The sequence below is a fragment of the Trichoplax adhaerens genome, genomic scaffold, assembly GCF_000150275.1.
Source record: "Trichoplax adhaerens TRIADscaffold_9 genomic scaffold, whole genome shotgun sequence".
NCBI classification, from domain to species: domain Eukaryota; kingdom Metazoa; phylum Placozoa; class Uniplacotomia; order Trichoplacea; family Trichoplacidae; genus Trichoplax; species Trichoplax adhaerens.
In genome coordinates, this window is record NW_002060951.1 from 2,564,268 (window position 1) to 2,587,828 (window position 23,561).

The 23,561-nt window shown below is 32.2% G+C and overlaps 5 protein-coding genes across 5 annotated transcripts; 2 read left to right on the forward strand and 3 right to left on the reverse strand.

The window, feature by feature from the left end:
- Positions 1-510: 510 nt before the first annotated feature.
- On the reverse strand, positions 511-3,083 carry TRIADDRAFT_59086 (uncharacterized protein; the record flags this gene model as incomplete). The annotated part of the gene is made up of 4 exons (XM_002115142.1): positions 511-666; positions 1,617-1,730; positions 2,447-2,619; positions 3,005-3,083. 4 exons carry the CDS (start codon positions 3,081-3,083, stop codon positions 511-513), a joined length of 522 nt encoding a protein of 173 aa, XP_002115178.1.
- A 2,372-nt stretch (positions 3,084-5,455) lies between these two features.
- Positions 5,456-6,170, reverse strand: TRIADDRAFT_59087 (uncharacterized protein; the record flags this gene model as incomplete). The annotated part of the gene is made up of 4 exons (XM_002115143.1): positions 5,456-5,595; positions 5,735-5,888; positions 5,980-6,023; positions 6,107-6,170. 4 exons carry the CDS (start codon positions 6,168-6,170, stop codon positions 5,456-5,458), a joined length of 402 nt encoding a protein of 133 aa, XP_002115179.1.
- A 1,001-nt stretch (positions 6,171-7,171) lies between these two features.
- Positions 7,172-8,506, reverse strand: TRIADDRAFT_59088 (uncharacterized protein; the record flags this gene model as incomplete). Its single annotated transcript, XM_002115144.1, has 3 exons — positions 7,172-7,326; positions 7,649-7,799; positions 8,432-8,506. The coding sequence occupies 3 exons, from the start codon at positions 8,504-8,506 to the stop codon at positions 7,172-7,174; spliced, it is 381 nt and encodes a 126-aa protein (XP_002115180.1).
- A 1,792-nt stretch (positions 8,507-10,298) lies between these two features.
- TRIADDRAFT_59089 (uncharacterized protein) lies at positions 10,299-14,756 on the forward strand (the record flags this gene model as incomplete). Its single annotated transcript, XM_002114975.1, has 20 exons — positions 10,299-10,378; positions 10,600-10,687; positions 11,199-11,260; positions 11,367-11,409; positions 11,522-11,647; positions 11,756-11,787; positions 11,832-11,966; positions 12,041-12,107; positions 12,175-12,237; positions 12,313-12,362; positions 12,463-12,529; positions 12,694-12,732; positions 12,812-12,883; positions 13,080-13,141; positions 13,231-13,312; positions 13,424-13,483; positions 13,697-13,822; positions 13,965-14,032; positions 14,458-14,530; positions 14,715-14,756. The coding sequence occupies 20 exons, from the start codon at positions 10,299-10,301 to the stop codon at positions 14,754-14,756; spliced, it is 1,437 nt and encodes a 478-aa protein (XP_002115011.1).
- A 3,518-nt stretch (positions 14,757-18,274) lies between these two features.
- TRIADDRAFT_59090 (uncharacterized protein) lies at positions 18,275-19,988 on the forward strand (the record flags this gene model as incomplete). Its single annotated transcript, XM_002114976.1, has 5 exons — positions 18,275-18,402; positions 18,960-19,064; positions 19,527-19,605; positions 19,694-19,797; positions 19,925-19,988. 5 exons carry the CDS (start codon positions 18,275-18,277, stop codon positions 19,986-19,988), a joined length of 480 nt encoding a protein of 159 aa, XP_002115012.1.
- Between the last annotated feature and the right edge of the window lie 3,573 nt (positions 19,989-23,561).

The window sequence follows — 23,561 nt, forward strand, 5'->3', positions numbered from 1 at the left end:
TCAATGCTATAATTGCTGAGAAATAATAGTGTATTCATTTCTGTTTTCAAATAGCGATCAAAGATTTAAATATAATTGTCTTGTTATTATTGTTCGACCTTTTTACTTAAGGTAAATAATAATGATGTTTTATCACAAATAAATAAGTCACTTGAAGAAAATTGAATTATTGTAGCTTTAGATTATAATAATATTTATCACTCAATCATGGATATCCTACTAATCCAAAAATTGTTAGTAACAACAAATTAAGCATAGAAGGGTTTCTTATGTTTATCCTTAGATTTTATACTAACAGTGTGCTACGACAAATTAATTATCTATCGATTATCATGAATATTTAGCGAGCTATACCGAACCTTCAAACTTATTAATCCATTTGAATTTAATCAATTTATCTATATCGGTAATATATTGATACTAAAGATAAAGCGAAAATTTCATGTGATTATAATAGTAATATTGATTAATTCAGTTTGCAAATCGTATTTAGTTTCAATTTAATGCGGTTTAATCTTCCTGATCTTCTTTTTCTTCATTTGCATCATGTTCTGATGCTGGAGCATCAGCACTTCCGGGCTTCGGCGGAATAACTTTTTCAAATGGAGGAGCTTCGCCCACTTTCTTGTAATATCGTTTGCAAACAATATCACAGATTGTTAATGTCTATAACAGTGAAATACATAACCATCATCTCGTTAAAATTTTTACCATCATCATAATTAAGACCTTCAATTTTTTAGGTTACTAGTATGTTGATAATATCGAATAAAGTAGTCTTAACGTTAATTAGATCCTTATTATCTTAGTTTCTGTAAAATTGAAGTATGCTGTATGAATCAAGGTAAGATCTATAACTCCGGAATTTGAGATGGATAAATACATCTGTGATTGAAATTATGTTCACTGTTACATAGAGCTGAGTTTTATACCTCAATAACATATTTCTATATTTTCCTACCGGTGACAAAGTGACAAGTGTCTGATATGTTGCTATATCGAAGTCAATGATAGTACATAGGCTACTGCTTTACGCTAAGCATGCCATACAGGAACGTATAACCTACACTTTACAATCGGTAGCTGCTTATACAAATTTGCTAACACGGTTGTCCGTATTAAAAGTTTATCAAGCGGTAGGACGTTTACTTCGATAGATATCTAGATACTGTCGTAGTTTTTATTACTGAAGCTTACACAATAAAGTTATTTGACAGTACTTCATGAAAAATACCTGTTTGCAATAACAGTCTATCTATAATGAGCTACACTATTGTTATTTAGGCTAAGTTATAAGTACGCAGCGCTTCATTCTCACTATTATAGTTCATTATTAACTATATTTACTTATCATTGAAATAAAAGTTTAAAATCTTTAATGCACTGAGAGGATAAAATATCGACCCTTCATTGGGCATTATAAATGTTATCTAAGACTATCAGTACTATATTTAGTATTGCCTATAATACAGATATCGGTCACCGATATCAATATACAGAACAATTTCAACGTAAAGTATAGTGCATAATTATAATATATCCTGGGACTATAAAGAGAATTGAAATATGTAACTCTTATTTTCGGATAATTTAATCACTAGATTTCGACTACTTACATGGACCATTTCCGAACCTTCTACTACCCTCTCAGTTTTTAGAATACCATGCTTGCTACCATTAGACGTGGACGTTAAAGTTTGTTCGTCATCGCCTTCAAAGGTATAAGTTGTCTTGAAATAGATGTAACGAAATGTATTAAATATTTCCATCCGAGCTAATAGACGGTAACGTTATAAGTTAGAATAAGCCATCTAAGTTGGGTTATATAGTATATTAACAGTGAATATGTCTAAACTTGACGGCATGGTAAGTTCAAAAATGTAACATCTAGTCAAGACTTTACCAAATAGAAGGTTAATATATTATTACAAAGATACAGATTTTAATATGCGATAAATAGAAACGTTTTTTATATTCTAGATACTTCTTTATCTCATTAGTAATCATACTTACTAACGTAACCATTTCATTATTGGTAATAAAAAGTGTAAATATGGAAGTTACATCGATATAAGTATATTGCTATAAGCTTAGGGTAGATTCTTTTATCAGTTTAAAAATTAATTAAATAACGTCCATTTTTGTAGCAAGAAACCAATAGAATTTTACAACATTGTACTGACAAAATAATTTAGCATAGAATTTTTTCTAACTCTGTGATTTAGTTAGACTAGTGTTAAATACTAGTCGACTCTCGCTCGTAATACTTCATGTACTATACTTTTACTTTTTACTTTAAAATTTATCACAGTCACTTCACACTAAGTTAGGATCAATACAGTATAATTTGGTCGGCTTTCAGTTAGTGCTGCCAAGCCATTAGACTCAATACACGAAACCGGTGCGAATAGCCTTTTTCAAATACATGCTAGCATTATCAATTTACCTTCACTACTTCACCCTTAACGGTTTTCTCTGTAAGCTCTTCACCAAGTTCAAATTCAGCTAGATTGACGAATAAACCATTTGTTGTTCTGATTGCCATTTTGTTACCTAACTTAACAATAATCTGAGTTGGCTTATATTTTTTTCTCCATGCTCTCCCTACTTTTCCAATACCTAAATAAGAATGGTAAGAATTTTAGTGTTAGCTTGCTAATCTTATGCAAAGATATTTCTTCCTTTATTTTGAAACTTTTACTGAAGATGAATTCTAAGAACTAATTCAAAGTGAAGGGATGAAATTTTGTCAATGTTATTCAGAATTGCATGGTATATTACTTTAATTTCAGTTAGGAAATTTATTTAATTAATATTCCTAGTATTATACTCATAAATTAATTTTTACTGGGTCATCTTTGAAAATCTATTAACATTTTAAAGAGAATCTGGAACTATCTATCAGGAAATCAGAGTTTTCTAAAACAGCGATTAAATTGTATCGATAATTAATTAAACATGGCTAATATAGTAAATTAAAGACCATCCATTAACATCATTTTACCTATTTGGGTCATGTAGTTCTCAAAGTTTTCATCGCTTCGTACTAGCTTCCACTTTCCGATGACGTTCTTTTCTGCCATACCTACAAATCAGTTCATGTTTTTCGATAACAGGTTCAGGTATGTATTAAAAAAGCAGCTTACAGAGAAAATATTAATAAATTCTTTACTTACTAGTTTTTATTATCTTTTAATTAAAAGATGAAAAAAATCGCTATAAGAGAAATGCTTAATTAATTAAAGGAATTTCTTCTAGTATCGTTATGTACTGTAAGCCAATTTGATGTAAAGAGATTTTTATACTGCTAAGCAAATTTGGGCAGTTGTCACGCTGATTGCCAACATATGGTGATGAAAAAACTGTGCAATTAATGAATACTGATAGTTCACCAATAAAAAGTCATTTCCACTTGGTGGTATGTGCAAATAAAATAAAATCTCCTACTGAAATCATGCGAATTGGAGAAGAATTAGTAAGGTCAAATAATGTCATAATGAGCTTTTGCACTCTTCCTTATGAGATAGCCGGCCCATATGTTCCAATAGTAGTAGAAATTATTATGCGGTTACATCACGGACTACTTTCGAACTATTTCATTGCTATAATACAGTATAGGATCGTTAATTAATTCTATTACTAAGGAAGAAATGTTAGTTATGACGTAAAAAGAAACATATTGCCAATGGCCATGATTTTTTATCACATGGCATTCCAGTCACTACAATAAACAATCTAACTGATAACTGAGAGTTTAGTGATAAAGTTAATCTTTCGTTCACGTTTTAAAGGTTACTGTTATTTGTTGGTTCAAATATTCCCATCTAAACAATAAGTGATATATATGAAGGAGTATTACCGGTACGCATTGTGCTATATTAATAAAATGGTCGCATGATAGTTGCTTGAGACCAGTATTTATGAGACAGTGCAGTAAAAAAGAAAAAAGTAAACCGGTTATAAATTAATTTCTTACTGGTATTTACAGCTAAAAATTGATGAGCGATCTTCAGCTCATCAGTAAAGTAATAAGAATTAAAGAATACCTAATCGATATTTTCATTATTAGTGATGTTATGCGAACATATTTACAGTGTTATAAATTTTTTTAGAATCTTCTGCATTTTTGATCCTATATGGTAATCCATGAGAACTAAGCTCTAAAATATTTTTAGATATGATTAAGTCTGTACATTACTATCGATTCGGTATATGACTTTTAGAGCAAAATTATTATATACCATTACATAAAACCTTTCCGGTAGAAAAATAATCGCTTAATTAATTTTTTATAATTTAATCCATTATTTTGTTCTACCATTGGGAAACTTTGAATAACGTATAGCCAACTTAGTACAGTCTTAGGATACTGTATACGAGGGAACATTCTCTAAACGTTTCATCAACCTTTAAGTGAAATTCATCATAGTGCAGTAAGTAATTTAATGGTGGCTGTACTAAAGTGAATTGTGATTGCTAATGTGCTTTATTGGTATAACATTATATTGTTATAATGTACAATAATATCACCGCGATATTTTATGGAATTGCATTATGAATAAACTATTTAAACCGTTCCATTCTACAATAATTCTGATCTTATCAGTTTAGTTATGCCATATAATTGGACAACAAAACTACTCAATTTGCTTTACTTAGTTGCTTCTCTCTCAAACAAATCTACAATAACAATAATGGCATGAAAAAATGAGGTGCCTATGAAACTACATATATTTGACAAGAAACAGCAAATATGTTATAGGTATCCACTTTTATAAGCGGATTTCGACGACATCTGAATTAAGCAAATTCAAGAAATATTTTGATCATAACCCTAACAAAATTGTTCTCAGGAAAAACAGCGTAGATGTAGACTGGTTGTCCTATCGTAAATACTTATAGATATTGCGTTAAAGACGCCGTTCACGATTATGAATAGTGGAAACTTCTTAATTTTATCCCTGAACTCAACCCCGACTCCAAAGCCTTGATCTAAGTAAAATCCTTAGTTACCAAATCTATGTTCGAATCTCTTAGCCTACATTTTTAAAACTTGAACATTAGGCAGATAACAGTTGAGATTATATAAACATCATTTAAATTATAGTCTTAAAAATCATTCATGGTGATCCACCATAATATATCGTAAATTCACACATTTTGCATGAATTTTAGGCTTATATTAAAATATAATTGACATAGGATCTATGAAATAAGGACTTGATTTAATATCAAGTCTTATAATGATAATTATAATACAACATTTAAATATAAGTTCGAAAACAGTACCAATTTGAAGTCATATTCGCACGTTTTGCCTCCTTAAATTATTTAGAATTTATTAGTTTGATGAATATCACTTATAAATCGGAGCATAAAACTATCACATTCGATAATAGCAAAAATATCTATTATTTCTTAACGTGAAAGTTGCATTATAAGCAACACCTGGATATTAATTGCTACTTTCGGTGTTAGTGTCTGCATCTTTAGTATGATATAACACACCATAACTTCCAACTACTGTCTCCCAACTTTCATAACCAGCGTGCTCTAAATCAGCGCGAAGATTTGCCAAAACGGTGGCAGAAGTATCTATAAATTTAAAATCAAACCACACTCGTTCAGTACATCAAAACCATTGCATTATCTTTAAAATCGATTCCGTTACACTTTATAGAATAGCATGTCAGTATAACTATCACATACGCGTACTATGAGAAAATGTCCCTACCATTTCGAAGTAGCGTTAAAACACAGCCTCCACCACCAGCTCCAGTTAGTTTAGAATGAAAACCATATTTTGCCGTTATACGGCAGACATTTTCAATCGCTGTGTGATTTACTCCAATAACGTTTAACAATTGCTGATTTATATCGATAAGCATCTAGATAGAAATGGAAACAAAATAAAAAAAATTATGAGACGGAGTCCGTAATTGCATACTTTTTATCCAAGCTTATTTATGTTCTTCTTACCTCAAGGTGACCGTACGATTTTTCTAAAGGACAATCTTGACTACCTGCACATAAATACGATCACAATGTGATATACTGCAATTGGGTACGACTTAAGAACGTTAATTTCTACTACATCAAAGCGTACCGTCTTGTGCTAAAAGATTTAAACAGGTTTGACTTTCATTGGATATCGCTCCAATAGCATCCATGATCGGTTCAAAAACTGATGGCAACTACACCGAGATCAAAAGTTGCAAATTAAGGTATTTTAGTTCTTGTAATCATATCAATTAAGAATAGATGATAAAAAATCTTGATAGAAACACTAACTTTAATATAAACATAACTGCTTATAAGATTATATTAAATATGTTTTAAGTCCTTACTGAGTTAAATTTTTCCCTGACATTAGCTACCAATTTTTTTGTGCTTCGAGGAACCTTAGTATGTACTAGTAAAATTCGCAATTGTGGAATTCTATAAAAGGTGCATAAAATCGACATCAATTCAGATGAAAAGATCATAATTCTGTAAATAGCAAAAGTGACAAAGAATCGATCATTCCTTACTGATCTAATGTCTTGATTGATCCGCTGATGAAACTTATAGCACCACCTAAATTAAGATTAACTGGTGTAAGTTACTGTGTATCCGATATATAGCCGATATAAGGGATACAGATTGTGTAGCCCTACCGAAAGTGCTGACAGAATTATCGATGCCAGATGGTGTACCATGTATTAACCGCTCAGCTTCGAAAGCCCATTTATTTATTAGAGTCATACTATCAATATCCCAGTGATAATTGCGGGAACTATCGAAATTTGTAAACATGCGACTATTATTCTCTTCAATGGGTTCAATTAAACTAGAGGCCGTCAATAAACCAGCAGATAAGCAAACTGAGTATGCAGCTGAAGATCCCAATCCAGCTCCACTAGGTAGCGTAGATGTTAGGTGTAGATGGATGCCAGGTATATGTCTGCCAAACAGAGTACTAATTTACTTTCATTTGTCAATTTAGCAAGTTTGAATAATTCCATCAGGAAATTTAGTGTTACGAATTTGACTTTACAAAATAAATTCTTTGTAGTTAATTCCTGATTATTAGCTAAAATTTATTGCACACTGATATACCTCGATTTATACGCACTTCGCAGAAATAAAATTATCAAAAATGTTAATATATATACTGCACTCTGTCTACTAATTACCCATCTGACGTTCTAATAATAGCCGCATATAAGAATAAAAATGTAAGAATTGCAAGAGACTTGTTGTCTGTGGTATCTGCTTGAGTTCCAGCTAAGCTAACAAGGGCTGCCAATTGCTTAAAAGTTGGTGGTGATGGATTTAATGGATTTCCTGCAAAATTTACAAATCATGCATTAATAATAGGATAATATTACAAATTAAAAATTTTTAAATTATCATAGTGAATGAAAAACTGTTTGATCATTAGTATGAGGTAAAACAAAAGAATAATCTGATAACAACGTCTTAAATAAAAATTTCACTTCAAGGTAATTTTTACATTTATAAACGGTACATGCGGCACGCAATCCACAATTCATTGAGTTATTCATCAAATTTATATATAAAAAGAGTTCTGAAGGATAGTTACAAGAGAGCGTAATGAACTAATAGATAGCGCGAATAGTTGCTATTACACGAGTAAAAAATTCACCTAGTGGCAAATGTAGGGCCGCAGCGATAGTGTCACAGCTCCATTTACGCTTGATACTGATATCGGGTAGTTCTATGATAATCGAGTTTTCGTCAGTGGCGGGGGTAAAATGTGCAATTGTACGGAGACCCAAGCTAGCGGCAATGGCATTCTGAAAAAATAGAGAATAGCAATCATTGTATTAACACAATATGTTCACTATTCAAGTTAATAATAATCAAAATATTTGATGCTATATTATAGGAACTGATTAGGTATTACGAGATAAAAAGTTAACTATCAATCAATCAATCAATTCTGTGATTATTCGAGCTGAGTTGATACTACGATTCCTTTTAGCCTATCAACACAGACAAGTCTAATGTGAAGATATTAATATTATTATGAATATAAATTATAGGTAAAAATATTTCGGTAAAGCTTCAAAGACACTATTTATGCATGTAGCATCGAACAGATGCAATATGACATCTTGTGATACTGAAATACTGTCCACTGTATACACGTAGCTGCTGATCATACTGCTAAACTTTATATTAATACACTTAAAACAAAACTGGAGCTTCGTCGTACATATCCTACTGTAGAATCTGATAAATAGTAACAAATCGGCAATTATAATTATTTAGTCATACAGAGTTTATCTTGAAATGGTCATAGTTATCACATCATCAATCTTTAGAAACATTCCTTATATATCAGATTATGACTAATGAAGAATATATCATAAATCAATCCAGAATTTAAGAGTGAATATCGACTTCGCACTTGCGATACACTAACTTTGCCATATACGACGGCATGTTCTCCATTTAAGATAACTTTACCAGGAGCAGAAACTATACAGGATCTCAGCATTTTAAAGCAAATCAAGAATTGTGAAAATTTCTAAAACCTATAGGTGTAAAACTGTTAATGACCGAGCAAGCTTCTTAAGGGTTTCAAGACATCTGAATTTAAATCAATGTGCTGTACTGTATATGTAAAGATTAAAGCTATACTAAGAAGATCGACAATACAGTAAACTCCTCGCACACGAAATTAGACCTTTGTTTTCTTCCTGATGTGCATATGATACAAATCATAGTACAAACTTACCGTGCATTTATTAGAAGCACAATTCAGTACAGTACTGTACAGTACTGTTCAGTAAAATCTAGGGTATACTGTACAGTACTGTACAGTGTACAGTACACTACAGTACTCTACCGTAGAATTGATATTGATATTACGATGAATAGACCTAGTCACAGGGCATGCGTGAGAGACTGCGTAGTTGAAATGTAAGCTCATACGCAGAATCAATGGTAATCGGTTTGCAGCTGGATGCGAATAGTGAACAGTAAATTGTACAGTGTACCGCTGCAGACATGAGACACAGTTGAAATGACTAGTAAAATAATCAGCCTCCATATATTATCGGACTAAATATTAGTATAGCGAACGACCGTTTCCTTTCCGTCTCTTCCTCTTTACACTGTACTGTACAGTGTACCGTACAGTACTGTACAGTACTATGGCCCGTAATACAGTACTGTACAGTATTACGATCGTGTCCACACTTCTGTCTACTGTACACAGTACAGTACAGTGTACTGTACAGTACTGTAGCTTACAACGCCACCATGGTAACCTTCGTGAATCGTCAAGTGACCCCCGTATAAAAGAGAGACGATACTGTACACAGTGTGTACAATTACTGTCGTCACAGACTCAAATCCCGTTAGCTAACGTAGTAAAGCAGTCGTTTCACAAGAGCCTAACTGACCGTTATTGAATAAACTGTACTTTACTGTACTGTATGGATTGATTTCGGTACAGTAACCGTAATTGACTTTCAGTCGTTGTTTTAATCCGTACGTCACAGTACGTGTAAATGCGTACAAGCATTTAACAAGTTAATTAATTAAATTAAATTAAACTTAGGATTGAGTAATTCACTCCTACTAGAAATCGTTGATTATAATTATAACTATCTGAAGTACTAATATTGGTGATATGGCATTACCGACACTACGCCCATACTATCTTTCTGCTCGCAGTTCATCGAGCAGCAGATCGATCACTGAGAAGTTAATGGTACAAAAAAGAAATCATAGCGAACAATTTCGAGACCAATGGTCAGAAAACTCGCGATATTTTCAAAAATCTGATCTTGATAGTAGCAAACAAAGTCAATGGTTTTCACACTACAACGAATCTGCTAATTCTCCAACTCCTCGAAATATGTAATTATATTAAATTAAGAATTAAATCACTTGAAATGCTTAAAAATATAGTAACATTAAATACATTTGAGTACAGATTTACTAACTCATCCAATATATTTTTGTTAGTAATATTATATCATTTGTGCAATATACTTGTAGTAATACGATATAAGTCTAATGTCGTCAAAATTGAATTTGAAATTATGTGTCAGCCATCATTTTAGAGTAAAAAGTTTGATTGCATGTACTGCTTTACATAAATTTTTGACAATCTCGCATAGTTCGTATCATTTTACCAAATCTAAATGGTAAGTAACAAATGAATAGATCAGTTAGTAAACAAATAGTACTCCCAAAAGCTATTGCATTGATTATTACTTATGTATAAAAACTACATTATATAGCTGCTATTCACAAATCATTTAACTAGGCTTTCAACTATGAGTTTACACGTTAAAATAAGTGAATCATTCGCTGCAATACAAATATTGCTAAAATGTGTTGGTACCTGGGTATTTGTGTATGTACTTCGACAACTTTATTTTAATGTTTCGTACTATCCGAGTTTAGGGTTCTATACAGTATTAGCATGCCTGTTCTAAATGTGTTAAATTAAAATATTTCTACCAATTACCGTATTGCTGTTTTACTGATTGTAATATTCGTAATTATTATAATGTGTTTACGTTATAAGCAATTGTATATACGCGTATGTTATAAAGATAATATTCTACATCTTAGAAGTGATAGATCTGAAAGTAACCCTCAGTTAGAACAACGAAAAATGAAACTTGCTCGATTGTTAAGGAAAGATCAAGAACAATACGAGGTAACTTATCCGTCATAATTTTAATTATACATTGACTTCTTGTATTAGCATAATGAAGAAAGCGAGATCATTTATTCTATTTGTGAAAAAGTTAATCGCATTTCTTATTTGGAGTTATTAATAACAGTGTCATCACTATACTGTATGCGATATTATTGGTTTTCTACAATTCTTATTGATAGAATGCAAACTGCAGAAGATGATTATATATATAGCTTATTCGGTTAACTCTTATCACTTAGTTGTTGGATCATCACCACCGATATTACACTTTATATACAGCGTACATTGGCATATCCTAATAATTCTATATATGTAATAGAAAAATTTTTATACTTTTTATTTTGTACCGTTCAGCTAATGGTGTGCTACATGTACAAACATCAAGATATTTTATAGCTTCTTACATGTTATGTACTTATGTATCTCCATGTACTGTATAATATAATATATTCATAGATAACTAAATTAAAGAAATATTAACATTAAGTAATTCATCCATTATATTTAGAAAGAATTGAAGGCTTTACGAGAAAATGGTGCCAAAGATCGAATATTGCGTATGAAGCAAAAGTGCGTAATTTCAAATTTCTCTTAAACCATAGCATCACGGTCAAAAGATAAAAACAAAATATACAGAAATGACGGAACATAATGTATAATTCTAACTCTTGAATAGGAGCGAAAATCTTAAATCAGCAAGAGAAAGTGCTCGCAAGCAGGTGTGAGCTTATAGTAAAATTAATTTATTATACAAGATAACATTATGGCTTTGATGCCAATACTAGCTAAAGGTCATCAGCTTATTCTTAAGCACAATAAAATTTAATATAGTTAGCTGATGAGAAATTGTTTGAGCACTGGAGGCAGAATTGCCCTGAACTTAGAGTTGCGGCACAAGAACAACATAAGAAGCACGTTATTAAAGGTTGGAGTCAGCAAGTTGAAGATAAGAAAGCGGTAATTGCAGCAAATTGCATGCATTAATTAATTAATGACTTTTTATAACTTCCATTGCTCTTAAAATAACTACTTCATATTTTTCAATATTGCTTTTGACTTAAAAAGATAAAAGAAAAAATGAAATCCCAAAACAGACAGTATGTTACCATATTTTGAAATAATTTTGTCATCTAATTTACAGGAACCAGAAAAACATCGATATCGTGTTATATCCAATAATTACATTCTGTGTTTCCGTTAGGTTTGAAGAGGAATATGAGCGTGATCGCCAGCGTGGATTACAGGAGGAAAATGAAATTGCCAATAAAAGAAGACTGTAGGTTCCATTATATCGAAGATTGTTATGTTAAACTAAAATAATATATTTCTTAATTGTATAAAAAAAATTAGAGAAGAAGTTAGAGCTGCGGAAGCACTTGATATGCAAATTAGAGAATTAAGAACCAAAGAAGAAGAGGTATATAGTTGTTACCCTCGTACAATACAGGAAATGTGCTGTTTTCTGTTACGATTTCGTTTTTTAGAGCAAAAGAATAAAGCAAGAACAAGATCAACTTATGCAGGAACAATGGAACCTGCAAAAAATGGTTAGCTCCTACGGTTGCTTTATAATTTGCTTTTACGTTTTACTTAACCTAGTATTTATGGCTTCAATAACGTAGGAGGAAGAGCGAAAGGAAATTCAGAAAAGACGAAAAAAGACTGAACATGGGTATAAATAGATTAAAAACATTCGGCATTATAGCCAATCGAAATTTTCTGAAAGAATTCTAAATTATAACATAGGTTTTAAAAATCATTATTTTTTAAAGTCGCTTTCTAGCTAGACAATATCGTGCGCAAATGAAGCGACGGTGTCAGCAAATACAAGAAGACCTGGTTGGTATCAAATGCTATCTGTAATATGCGAAAGATAGCACTTTTTAAACAACTATATTTTAATTAGAAGTCATTTCTGTCCCATATATGAATAATGACTTAATCTACAAACATGAGTATCAGTGGCCTTATCATATTAATTATTTTTTATTGCATTCCTATAGGAAAAAGATATTCAGTTCCTAAATGCTCTGATTGCTAAAGTTAGAAATAGTATTTGAGATTTAAATTTCGTTTGGAGTCCTTTATATATGCCTTATCAGTTTATTTTATAACTACTAGGAAGAAGAACAGCAAATACTACAAACCGAAAGAAGGGAAAAAGCACAAGCTGATGCCGCATGGATGAAACAGGTCACAATCTTTTCTAAGAATATTTTTGATTAGAATCTTGTATTGTCCAATGTTTTAATAACTGATCGTGTGCTGTGCTTATATTCACGTAAAATACAGTATGTAAATTATGTAACAACATCATATTTAGTACTAGCTTAAATCATAATTCAGTATAATATCAAGTATAATGCTATTGATAATTGTTTTTGTTTAGGTGATGGAAGAACAAATGCGCCTTGAGAAAGCCAGAGAAGCAGAGATGGAAATGTTGTACAGGTGACTGTGACTTGATCATAAAATAGTGAAGGATAGGCTCAAATACATAATTATCACTGTTTAAGAATTAAATGATGACATGTTCTTAGAGAAGAAGCTGGGCGGATGTGGCAGAAAAGGGAAGAAGAATGGGAAAAGGAGCGACTAGCACGAGAGAGGCTAATGGCGGAGGTGAGTACTGTACAAATGCATAAGCGTACATTTTACTTTCTGTGTTTCTTTTAGACGAGCGCTATCGAATTAACAGACTAGCGTTTTATAATTTGAACTTTTTGGCATTAGGTCCTTTCTGAAAGACAGAAACAAGTGCGCGAGAAGATGGAAATAATCAAACAACAACAGGTATCATTTACTTCGAATTATTGAAAATGCTTTTCATAGATTTAAAGATATGTTGAATCTTTTCTTTATTGTATTTATTATTTCTGCAAGAAATCACATGCTAATCAACAGTATTCATATCTTATCTATGTTTATGGAAGATGTATGTTATCTCAATTTGTGTACATACTACTCTACCATTTTATAATTTAATTTAATTTGAAATCACATTAGCAAAATGCTTTTGAAGAGCGAGAGAAGCTATTGCAGCAATTAGAATTTCATAATGCCCTGACTGCTCGAGAGCAGGAGCAGCAAGACAAGCTAAAGGCAACGAGAATGTATGAGATTCAAAACCAGGTAATTATTGCTAATTCACGCCTATTAATGCTAACGCAGATGCTAAATTTTATTTTATTTTTAGTTCTTAAGAATAGTGAAAACTTCTTTGATATATTCTACTGCTTTAATTAATTAATGTAACATTTTACGATGTTTACAGATTACATCTAGAAAAGAAAAACTAAAAGTCGACAAGCAAAGCAAACTAAATGAATTAAATGATGATATGTAAGCACAATTTCCGTTAAATCAAATTGTATACCAGCATCTATACAATATTTACTCTGATTGACAGGGGTAGACATTTTATCTGAGCCACAAAATCCTTTACTATATACACATCAAATATTTTTACATCTAGATCAATAGCTTATTGTGTAGGATATCTTGTGATCTTGTTTACTTCCTAATCTAAAAATATAAAATGTACTGTTTAGTATAAGACTACTTTCACGAAAGATATATTATTAATTTACTATCGTATAAGAGTGACATAATGAACTTTTATAATCTTATTCAACAAAGTCTGTGAGCTGTATTGTAGTACATATAAATTTACTGTATCTCGGATTGTAAGAGCTAAATACGTAGTTATTACTTAAGCTTGAGGTAAGTATTACGTCTTAAGCTATTATTTGGATTTGCTATTGCAGTATGGCTGAACAAGAATATAAGGAAGTTTTAAGAGATGAGGTGGAACGAATGGCAATAGCAGACGAATCAGGGGTAACGAAATGCGTTTAATGCGTTGTGTAGATGATAATATTTCTTAAATCAAGCTTGTAAAATATCTGAGTTTGAGTTCACATTACTGTAAATGCTATGTTTTCCCGTTTATATCCCAAGCTGCTGTAAATTTAAATACTATACGCTTGATGATATAAATAATATATCTCTATATTTTTATTAGTTACAGCAGACATTTCGCCGTCGAAAAACGGCTTGGGAATAAGACAGTAATGGATGATGTTACTGTTCTAAGCTTTCACTGTACATACATTCAATTTACGACGGACACCAGCCTCTATCACTTTTGATATCATGGTTACATAAACTGAGCCCTTGTATCTCATTTATCTAATGAATAATCTATAACGAAAATATTTAAAGGCTTTAAATTACTGTGTTTTAGATAGTTTTATTAGTCAGAAGACGTTTCGAGTCATGCATAGAATGTGTTTTACGTGTAATGTCTTGAATTTAAGACTGCGATACTTTACGAATTAACCATTAATATAATAAAAGATACCAGTAATGATTGATATTGCAATTGTAATCAAGACTCATTAACCTGCTTTGAGGGCTGATAGCGCTACATGTAATACATGAACGTATACCTTGTACTGTAATATACCGAATATGACATAATAACACTTTCATGCAGCAAGCCAACGAAATCTGCTTATGTATTTTATTTTCTTAAGTGTTAATGTAACTGATATAATGTACTCGTATCACAATGCTTATCTTCGTTCTTTTGTTTCGTTTAAATAAAATTTTGCTTTTGTTTTATTATTTGTCTTGGACTTTTAGTCACTAGTTGTAATTTCAAGATAAATAGTAAAACTATCTAAATACCAATCAAATACAGTCCGTGTAGTAATTGACATTCGAATTTACACTAGGCACAATGACATTTTGATCTTTCAAATTTTGCTGGTCAGAAAAAATTTAGAAGCAAGGATTGTTATAGTTTATCCTGTGCGTTAAATTTTCCTTATGTTATAAGCAATTCATGGAGATAATTGGTGATAGTATACAGTATATGTAATCTGCGCATTAGATTTATTTTAAACTTTGGACTCCATCTAATTAGAATCAAATATGGTCAGCTGTTACTGAAGCAAAAAAGTATTGATGATCACGGATCTTAAAAAATGATTTCGTCTCGCTCTTCAGAAGATGATACAGTCATTTTTCAAGTTGCCAACTGCCTATAAAAGTTCATAAAAGAAAATCAGTCTTGGCCACTGTTAGCGGTAACGATAGCGTCTGTTTTTTTTGTATGCTCTCAGTCAACTGAAGCAAGATCGGCAGCTAAGCTTACACGTGAATATCTACCTTTATTCTGTTTTCTCACCACGTTATATAATATAATATAATACAGTACCTATACTGATCTGGCACGGAACAGAACTAGTTGCCGTCAAGCTCTGATAAGGTTGCAATATAAGCGATACGAATACTGTACAGTACAAGAAATCATATAATTAGAAACAGAGACGCTAGTAAATCCGTAACAGCCACTTGTGGACATAATGAACAAAAAATTGAGAAAAAAGAAATGCCGAAACCCGGGACTGTTCAGGATTCATGCGAATCCTCCGGATTGAACCAGGGACCTTTAGATCTTCAGTCTAACGCTCTCCCAACTGAGCTATTTCGGCTTACACATATAGAGCGATCCCTTTTGTTATAAGACATGATCTGATTATCAGATAGTGTGACAAGCGCGTGCGTGAAAAAATCAGGTCCGTACAGTACAGTACAGTACTGTTTACAAGTTGCGCTCCAAAGTACTGTATTTTGTACAGTACAGTACTACAGTATAGCCACCAAGTTGATTGCGCACAGTACGATGCACGTTTCCAGTCTTCCGATACAGTCAATGACCACTAAAATAGTCAGCCTTTGCATTTTTGGCAGTTCTGTTTCTGGTCTTCATAGATACAAATCGTGCTGTTTCCTTGATCAATGATCAGTAACACTTATTCGCTGTTAGTAAATGTTGTGGTAAATTCAATTCTATTCTAAAATAATTAATCTGACTGTGAGTATAATACGTATCATTCTACATACGTAGTTATATTACCAACGAAAAATCATTAGTTTTCCCAGTGAACTACGGCATACATACACCTGATAAACTTGATCCGGCCAGCTCTTCTTACTATCTCTGTAGTCAGATTTCGAGGTCACGGATAGTGAGTATAGTCTAATAAATGTGTATTATTAACGTACTGTACAAGTGTACATTATTGTACAATATATTGTGCCATTCAGTACGAAACAGTAAATAAATTAAAGAAATCGACAGAATCACGCGTGAATATTTGACGGTGAAAGCTCGCCCTTATTTAGTTATGGACTAAACGGTTATTGGAACACTGTACTTGCGTTATCCCAAACATTATTTTTGGACTGTTATTTAGTCTATTAGCCAGTATTCTACTGTCAGCCGTGTTTAAAATAGCCTATGATTACATTTTTTGCGTAATGCACAATTATATATGTACACTTGTACAGTAGGAGGTTCTGTAACATCTGTGAGCAATGAGAGAGAAACTGCTAAATGAAATATATCTTTAACGTTTCAGGTGCAAATGAGTGAGTGAACTAATATTCGAGAAATCTATTGGGAATGTATGATCAATCGTAAACAAAAATTTTATCCAGTAGTGATTCGTATATCACATAACGCGTAATCCCTGATCTGTATTTAGATGCCTAATTGCAGCATTACTGTACACATTACTGCACACTTTGAATTGCAGCATATTATAGCTTTGATTTGTTGACCTCGGAATATCGACTGGCAATAAAATTTCATTCTAAATATTTTAGGTTACCGAAATCGATTCGCAATAGTAGCGGATTCCCCAGTATCTCTTCGAAGCAATCTAAGCGAAAGGCATCCAGTGATGATGGAAGTCTCCTCGAAGAAGAGAGCAATCTGTACGACGTTTGTTAATAACTAACATATCAACTTTTAAATATCCTAAATACCATTGATGTGGTATTTTGAATATTTAAATGTAGATAGTTACAAATATTAGACTGCATAAGACGGAAATTTTTTTCAATTATTTTACTTACATACTATAGTAGGGCACTTAATACTTACTTATTAGCCTTGGATCTGAATCTATACGTACTCGATGACGTAGATGTTAATAAATTCAATCTGATGCGAATATACTACTGTATATTTGATTCATTACGATCCGTACAGTACAGTATTTTAGTTGCCTTACATGTTGTAATAAGTTTTAGTTATGATACTGGTAATTATAATTAATTTGATTTTTTGGTGATGAAACATACATTCCACCCCATAGAATTAGAGCAATTATTACCCCTTCTTCATTGTAATATCTTGTGTGTAGTAGTTTATAAAACATTAAACATAGAAATTTTTGAACGTGATTGCTTACTTCCATTTATATAGAACGTAACTCACTTTGTCTATTTAGGGTTAGGCCAGCAAGGAAACAATTAATATCTGAGGAAAAAATCGCAGCAAATTTAAGAAATTTGAGACTCGAAAATAATTATTCAAATGATACCGTTACTTATCAAGCGACTTTCGGTTCAGAAACTGATACAACTAGTATTGCTCCTGAATCGAATTTATTGATTGACAGCAGCAAGCGTATAAATGGAAGACATTTTGACTGGCATACAGAAACGGAAGAGATACCATATAATCAGCTTGCATCATCTATTAAACATGATAATCTAGGTGAAAAAATGGATTACTGTGGAACCCAAGACCTGGATGATGCTAACCGTTCCATGAAGATTACTAGCCGTGTACTAATTAAGGATCCTCTCGGAAATTTCGAGGATGATTCTTTTTCTGATGAAGAAATCGATCGGTTAGTAAGATTTTAATACGACTAACCATTCCAATATCATATTAGGTCAGCATGCAAGCAACATCGCTATTGCATATCCTAAAATTAAATACGTACCATAAAAAAGAGAATCTAAAGACTAGACTCTGTCATGTACACTCATTGCATCGATTCTGTAATTTAGGTGTGAAGTGTTATGTCAAGTCTTGAATGTTGATTGATGCAGCGCAATATGTATTTCGAATGGCTGATCAGAATCTACTATAATGTATACAGCAGTTAATTCATAGCTGCACCAAGTTTATGATATAAGCAACATTGACGTACGCATATACGATAAACTTAAGTTAAGCGTATATGCTTCTAGGGTTTAATTACATCAGAGTAAAATTTTTCAGTTAAACTTTAACTTTATGAGCTGTACAACTTATCGCTTCCCAATAGTGATCACTAATTTGTTTAGACTTTAGGTAAAGCTCTTGATTGAATAGCAATTAATGCCTGAAGTAATAAAGTTTTCAATAAAACAGAAATACATTCAAGATTTATAGCATGATACTACTTATCTTATTTACTAGAAATCGCAATTCTGAAATTGTTGTTAATCGAGAAGTATTAGAGCGATTTCCTACCAGCGGAGACTTACTAAAGGACTTCTTGCCGCAGATTTTAATCGAAAAATAGTGAGTAAAATGCACTTTAATTAGATAGTAACGTAATTTGCTGTTAAGGCTGGAATTTTAGATATTTATGTCATGATCTATGGTCATGGCAAGCACTTTTAAAAATCCTACAATTGTATTTATTGTATAAGGTTAGTGTATGAGCTAATGCATGAAGTTATTATTGGGCTTTTATTAAATATCCTAAAGTTTAATTTATGCTCCTTATGTTATAACAGACTTTGTGGGTAAAATAATATAGATATTACAATGTTTCATAATATTTAAACCATTTTGATCCGAAAATAGTTTATCTGTTAACTATTGAAACATTACTGAAAATTTTAAACTTTAATATTAAATGGAAATATTTATTTACTATGGGACCACGTTATGAATTTTCGTACTTATTGGTATTGGTATAAAATATATTGGACCATATACTGTACCTCTTACACTATTTTATACTTTGCATTTTGAAAGTAATAAACCATGTTTGGAATTAATACCTTATACTCCGCAATCACAATTTATCCATAATGTCCTAAAGCAAACACAAGCGGTAAAATATTATTTTAGAAATCTCATAGGAGCTTCTTTATCACCTGATAATATCTTGATCTTAGGATTTTTCGATTAACTAATTGTAGAGTACGAGCACTGCCCAAAAAATGAGTTTAGAAGATTGTAACGAATTTTATACTCCTACAATTGATGATAAAGAACCTAATTCGGAACGTGATGTGCTTGTTGGGTAAGACAGTTTAATTTTTTTGCAATATCGAACGAAATATAAAACATCTATTGCATTAATCTCAATATTCTACTGCATGATCTACTGATACTTGTCATCTAATACATTATTAAATTGATTTACGAAGGGGTGATGAAGAACTTGATGACTACGACGATCTAATTGATGCCGATTATATGGATTTTACCTGACGGACTTCTTACACCCGATATCTGTCATTAGCAAGCACTGCATATTAAGTTTCTAGTAACACAAATGCAATTATGTTTAACAGTTTTAATTATGTTTGAACGTGATTAGGAAATACTGTTTAAATTGGGCATTATAGCTAGAATTAAAAGTGGACCTTGCCGTAACTTTACTTACATGTACTGTATATGTTATTTTATATTATTACTTAATGTACCGAATTCTTTGATATGTTTTTGCAAATTGAGTTAATATGACTACCACAATTAACAATAAACTGGCATGTAGTAGTTATATATGTACTGATCCTCTTCATGAAAATGTTCAATGTATTGTGGATGAAAATTATTCATGGTTAAGTCACTCTTTTTCGAAATTTCTTCACCTTTTTTTCCATATATACGTAAAGTATTATAAATCATTTTCAAAGGTTGTGACTTTCTAGCTACAAAAAAATATGAATGAAGATCTATGCCTTCTACTATGCAGTATAAACGTGATAAAATAATACTAATCCGGTGCATGTGCATTTTATATATCACTTTTCGGTAACGCCATAGGCTAGTACAAGTTCTTAACAGTTAATTTAGTCCTTGGACTTAAAGACAACATACGAGAGATCTCTATCTGCTGTAGCTGTTACTGCAATTTTATTTCATCGGATAATTTGGAAATATTCTGGTAATACTTAAAATGTTATCTAATTAATTATACAGTATAATTATCAAGTACAAACTAAAATATGTGAATATGTGATTCATCCAATTATCTACAGTACATTATTATACACATAAGCACATATGGGAGCTAATTTAAAATATGAGATTTTTATCAGTTGAAATAGCAATAGCATTTTTTCTTTTAATATCAGCATTTTCCTACATTTTTAAGTTCATAAGATTATTTTATACTTTACAGTAGACATTTCATATGGTATAGTACAATCTACATGGTTCGAATCATCTTAAGGGTTACGAAATCAGCACAAATGTCTAATTTCACTAGATGCATAGTATATGAAAGTCTCACTGTTATGATGGGCCAGTAAGCGTTCATACAGTACGCACGCCTAAGCGTCAATGTTATACAGGTAGTGTTACATAATGACTCAGTTCCAGATTTCGGTTCGGTTCGTGAGGATAGCAAGAAACAGCGCAGTGATAACACATTTTAGACTAGCGATTACGAAATTTTTATTAACCAAGGCTAACATCAGTTTTTTTTAACTTGCTTGCGACAATACTCTTTAAAACTTGCAATATTGCATTGGGTTGTACATTAGCACGAAGAAGATCTAAAATTGTCTTGAAAACGTCTTTATTAATCCAACAACCAGATAATCTGCAAAGAGTATAAAGTTCATTATCTATAGTATGTCCAGAGATTAAATTCCCATTTGCACTTGCAGACAGTGTGGCTTTACTAACGCTGACTTCATTTACCAGGAAACTTTGATCTGACATGCTAGAATCCTTAGTCTTTCCTTTATAAATGTTTAATAAATTTTCAACTGGTTTGCAATAGCTGGTCGGATCTATGGCTTTCCGTTTAATAATAATAATAATAATAAATAATTATACTATACTGTACAGTGTACAGTATACAGTACTGTAGATTGCGCTTTACAGTACAGAGAAAGGGGTTTTGCAGTACTGTACATTACGGTAAGGATGATTACTGGACTGTGTAGTACAGTACTGTACTATGTTGTGTATTACTATCTACAGTACTGTAGTGTTAATACCAACAACGGTATTGAAAGTTCTTCCTACTCAATGTACTGTATTCATAGCATAGAGAAATTGAACACGTAGTTGAGGTTATTGTAAAACTAACTAACTACTAACTCCTACTCTCTCTTTATTGTATTGAAAAACGGCGGCTGATATGTTACGGCCAACGTCGGTAATCCCAGCGTTTACTACGACGTTACCGGTAATGACGCCCGCGTTACTACGCCATTACCGGTAATGACTGGCCACTACTGGTATTACGCGGTATTAGTACGCGCGCCGTTCACATTTATAAGACAATGTAATTGCAAGTTTGTGTAACAGTAGGTTCATTATACTATAGTAGTGTCGTAAGGAAGTGTTTGAAACAATATTTTGACGAAATGAGGCAGAAAATGTCCGTCCATCCAAGAGTGATCATTACAGTAAATTTGCTGCAACGTACTGTACGTACAGTACAGTACAGTAATTCGTAAACACTGACAGAATGGGTCGACTGTACTGGAAGAGAACGGAGTAGTCCATTCTGACTGGATATGGACTTCTTCGAAGATTGCGTATTTGAACAAAATGCAGAGACAGATAATGTGACCGATTTTGTCCATGCTACTTCGATATGGATTAATCAGCCACATGTCGTAGACAAACGGCTTAACTGTGCTATCATCGAAAAGACATTAAGTTACAATGAATGCATCGAATATATGCGGCATTTGTGTAAGGATAAAAAATTGAATCCAGATTGGCAAAGATATATCTCGACCTTGCAAGATGGTACTCATGTTAACCGTGACGTAGAATTACAGATCTTCATCAGGAAATTGATTCCAAAAAGAACTGACATTTTTTCATCTACTTCTGAAATGGTAATCCTAGGTCAGTCTTATATTCGTAATATATACACTTCTTATTATGGATGCGAATGCATGCTATGCTTAGCGTACGTATAAGTACAGTATATGTGCACTCCTATACATCGATGCAAACGGACAGTGTACTGTATTATAGGAATAAAAATCATACCAGTACCTAAAGTAAATTTAAAACAACCTCGAAAAAGGAAATGTAGTGCTACAATACTCATAGTTTTAGTAGTGATTACGTTGAATATTACCAACACGACGAATGAACATTTGTTCATGTTGGGTATAGGATCAAAATTATTATTATGGAATTTACAGTGCATGATCTGAAGCTTTCTCGAGATGTGTACGAATTAATGACTCCACATGTTATGATTTCATAGCCCTGTATTCTTGCCTAGCTTACATTATAACATTTCTCGTTATAGTGCATAAAATGCTCGTGATATTAACCCTGCTAGCAAACTGTGTTTTTGATATTTATTTTTATTATGCGTAGTAATGTTGGATTATGCAGCCTACAGTGTGCTGAGATTTTGTTCGATACTTAAATACAGGATTTCGTCTACTTTATCTAATAGGTGTAGATGGTGATAATGCTTACGCAAGCTTCATCGTGTTGCCATCTGAAAATAGCTGTGCGTCCTCTTATAATTATCAAGTCTCCTTCCGATCTGATTTAAACAAGTGTAGGTACGACTCTAGCAATACTGTAATTATAATATAATTATAGTTTATTAATGGAAAGTTACGTATCATATATATATATATACTCGTATCAACGATACTATAGCAACGTAGAAAGCGTAATACGCGTACATACGACTTGCCAAGAAAATCTTTTCAACTGCTAGAGGTTCCGTTACAAATGATCTATAACTGCAATTGGTCAATGTATAGGATACAACTTAGATTGACATCTTGTCCGAATCAACAACGTTCCCTCCACTATTTGTCTAAAAAGCCGAGGCAAACAACT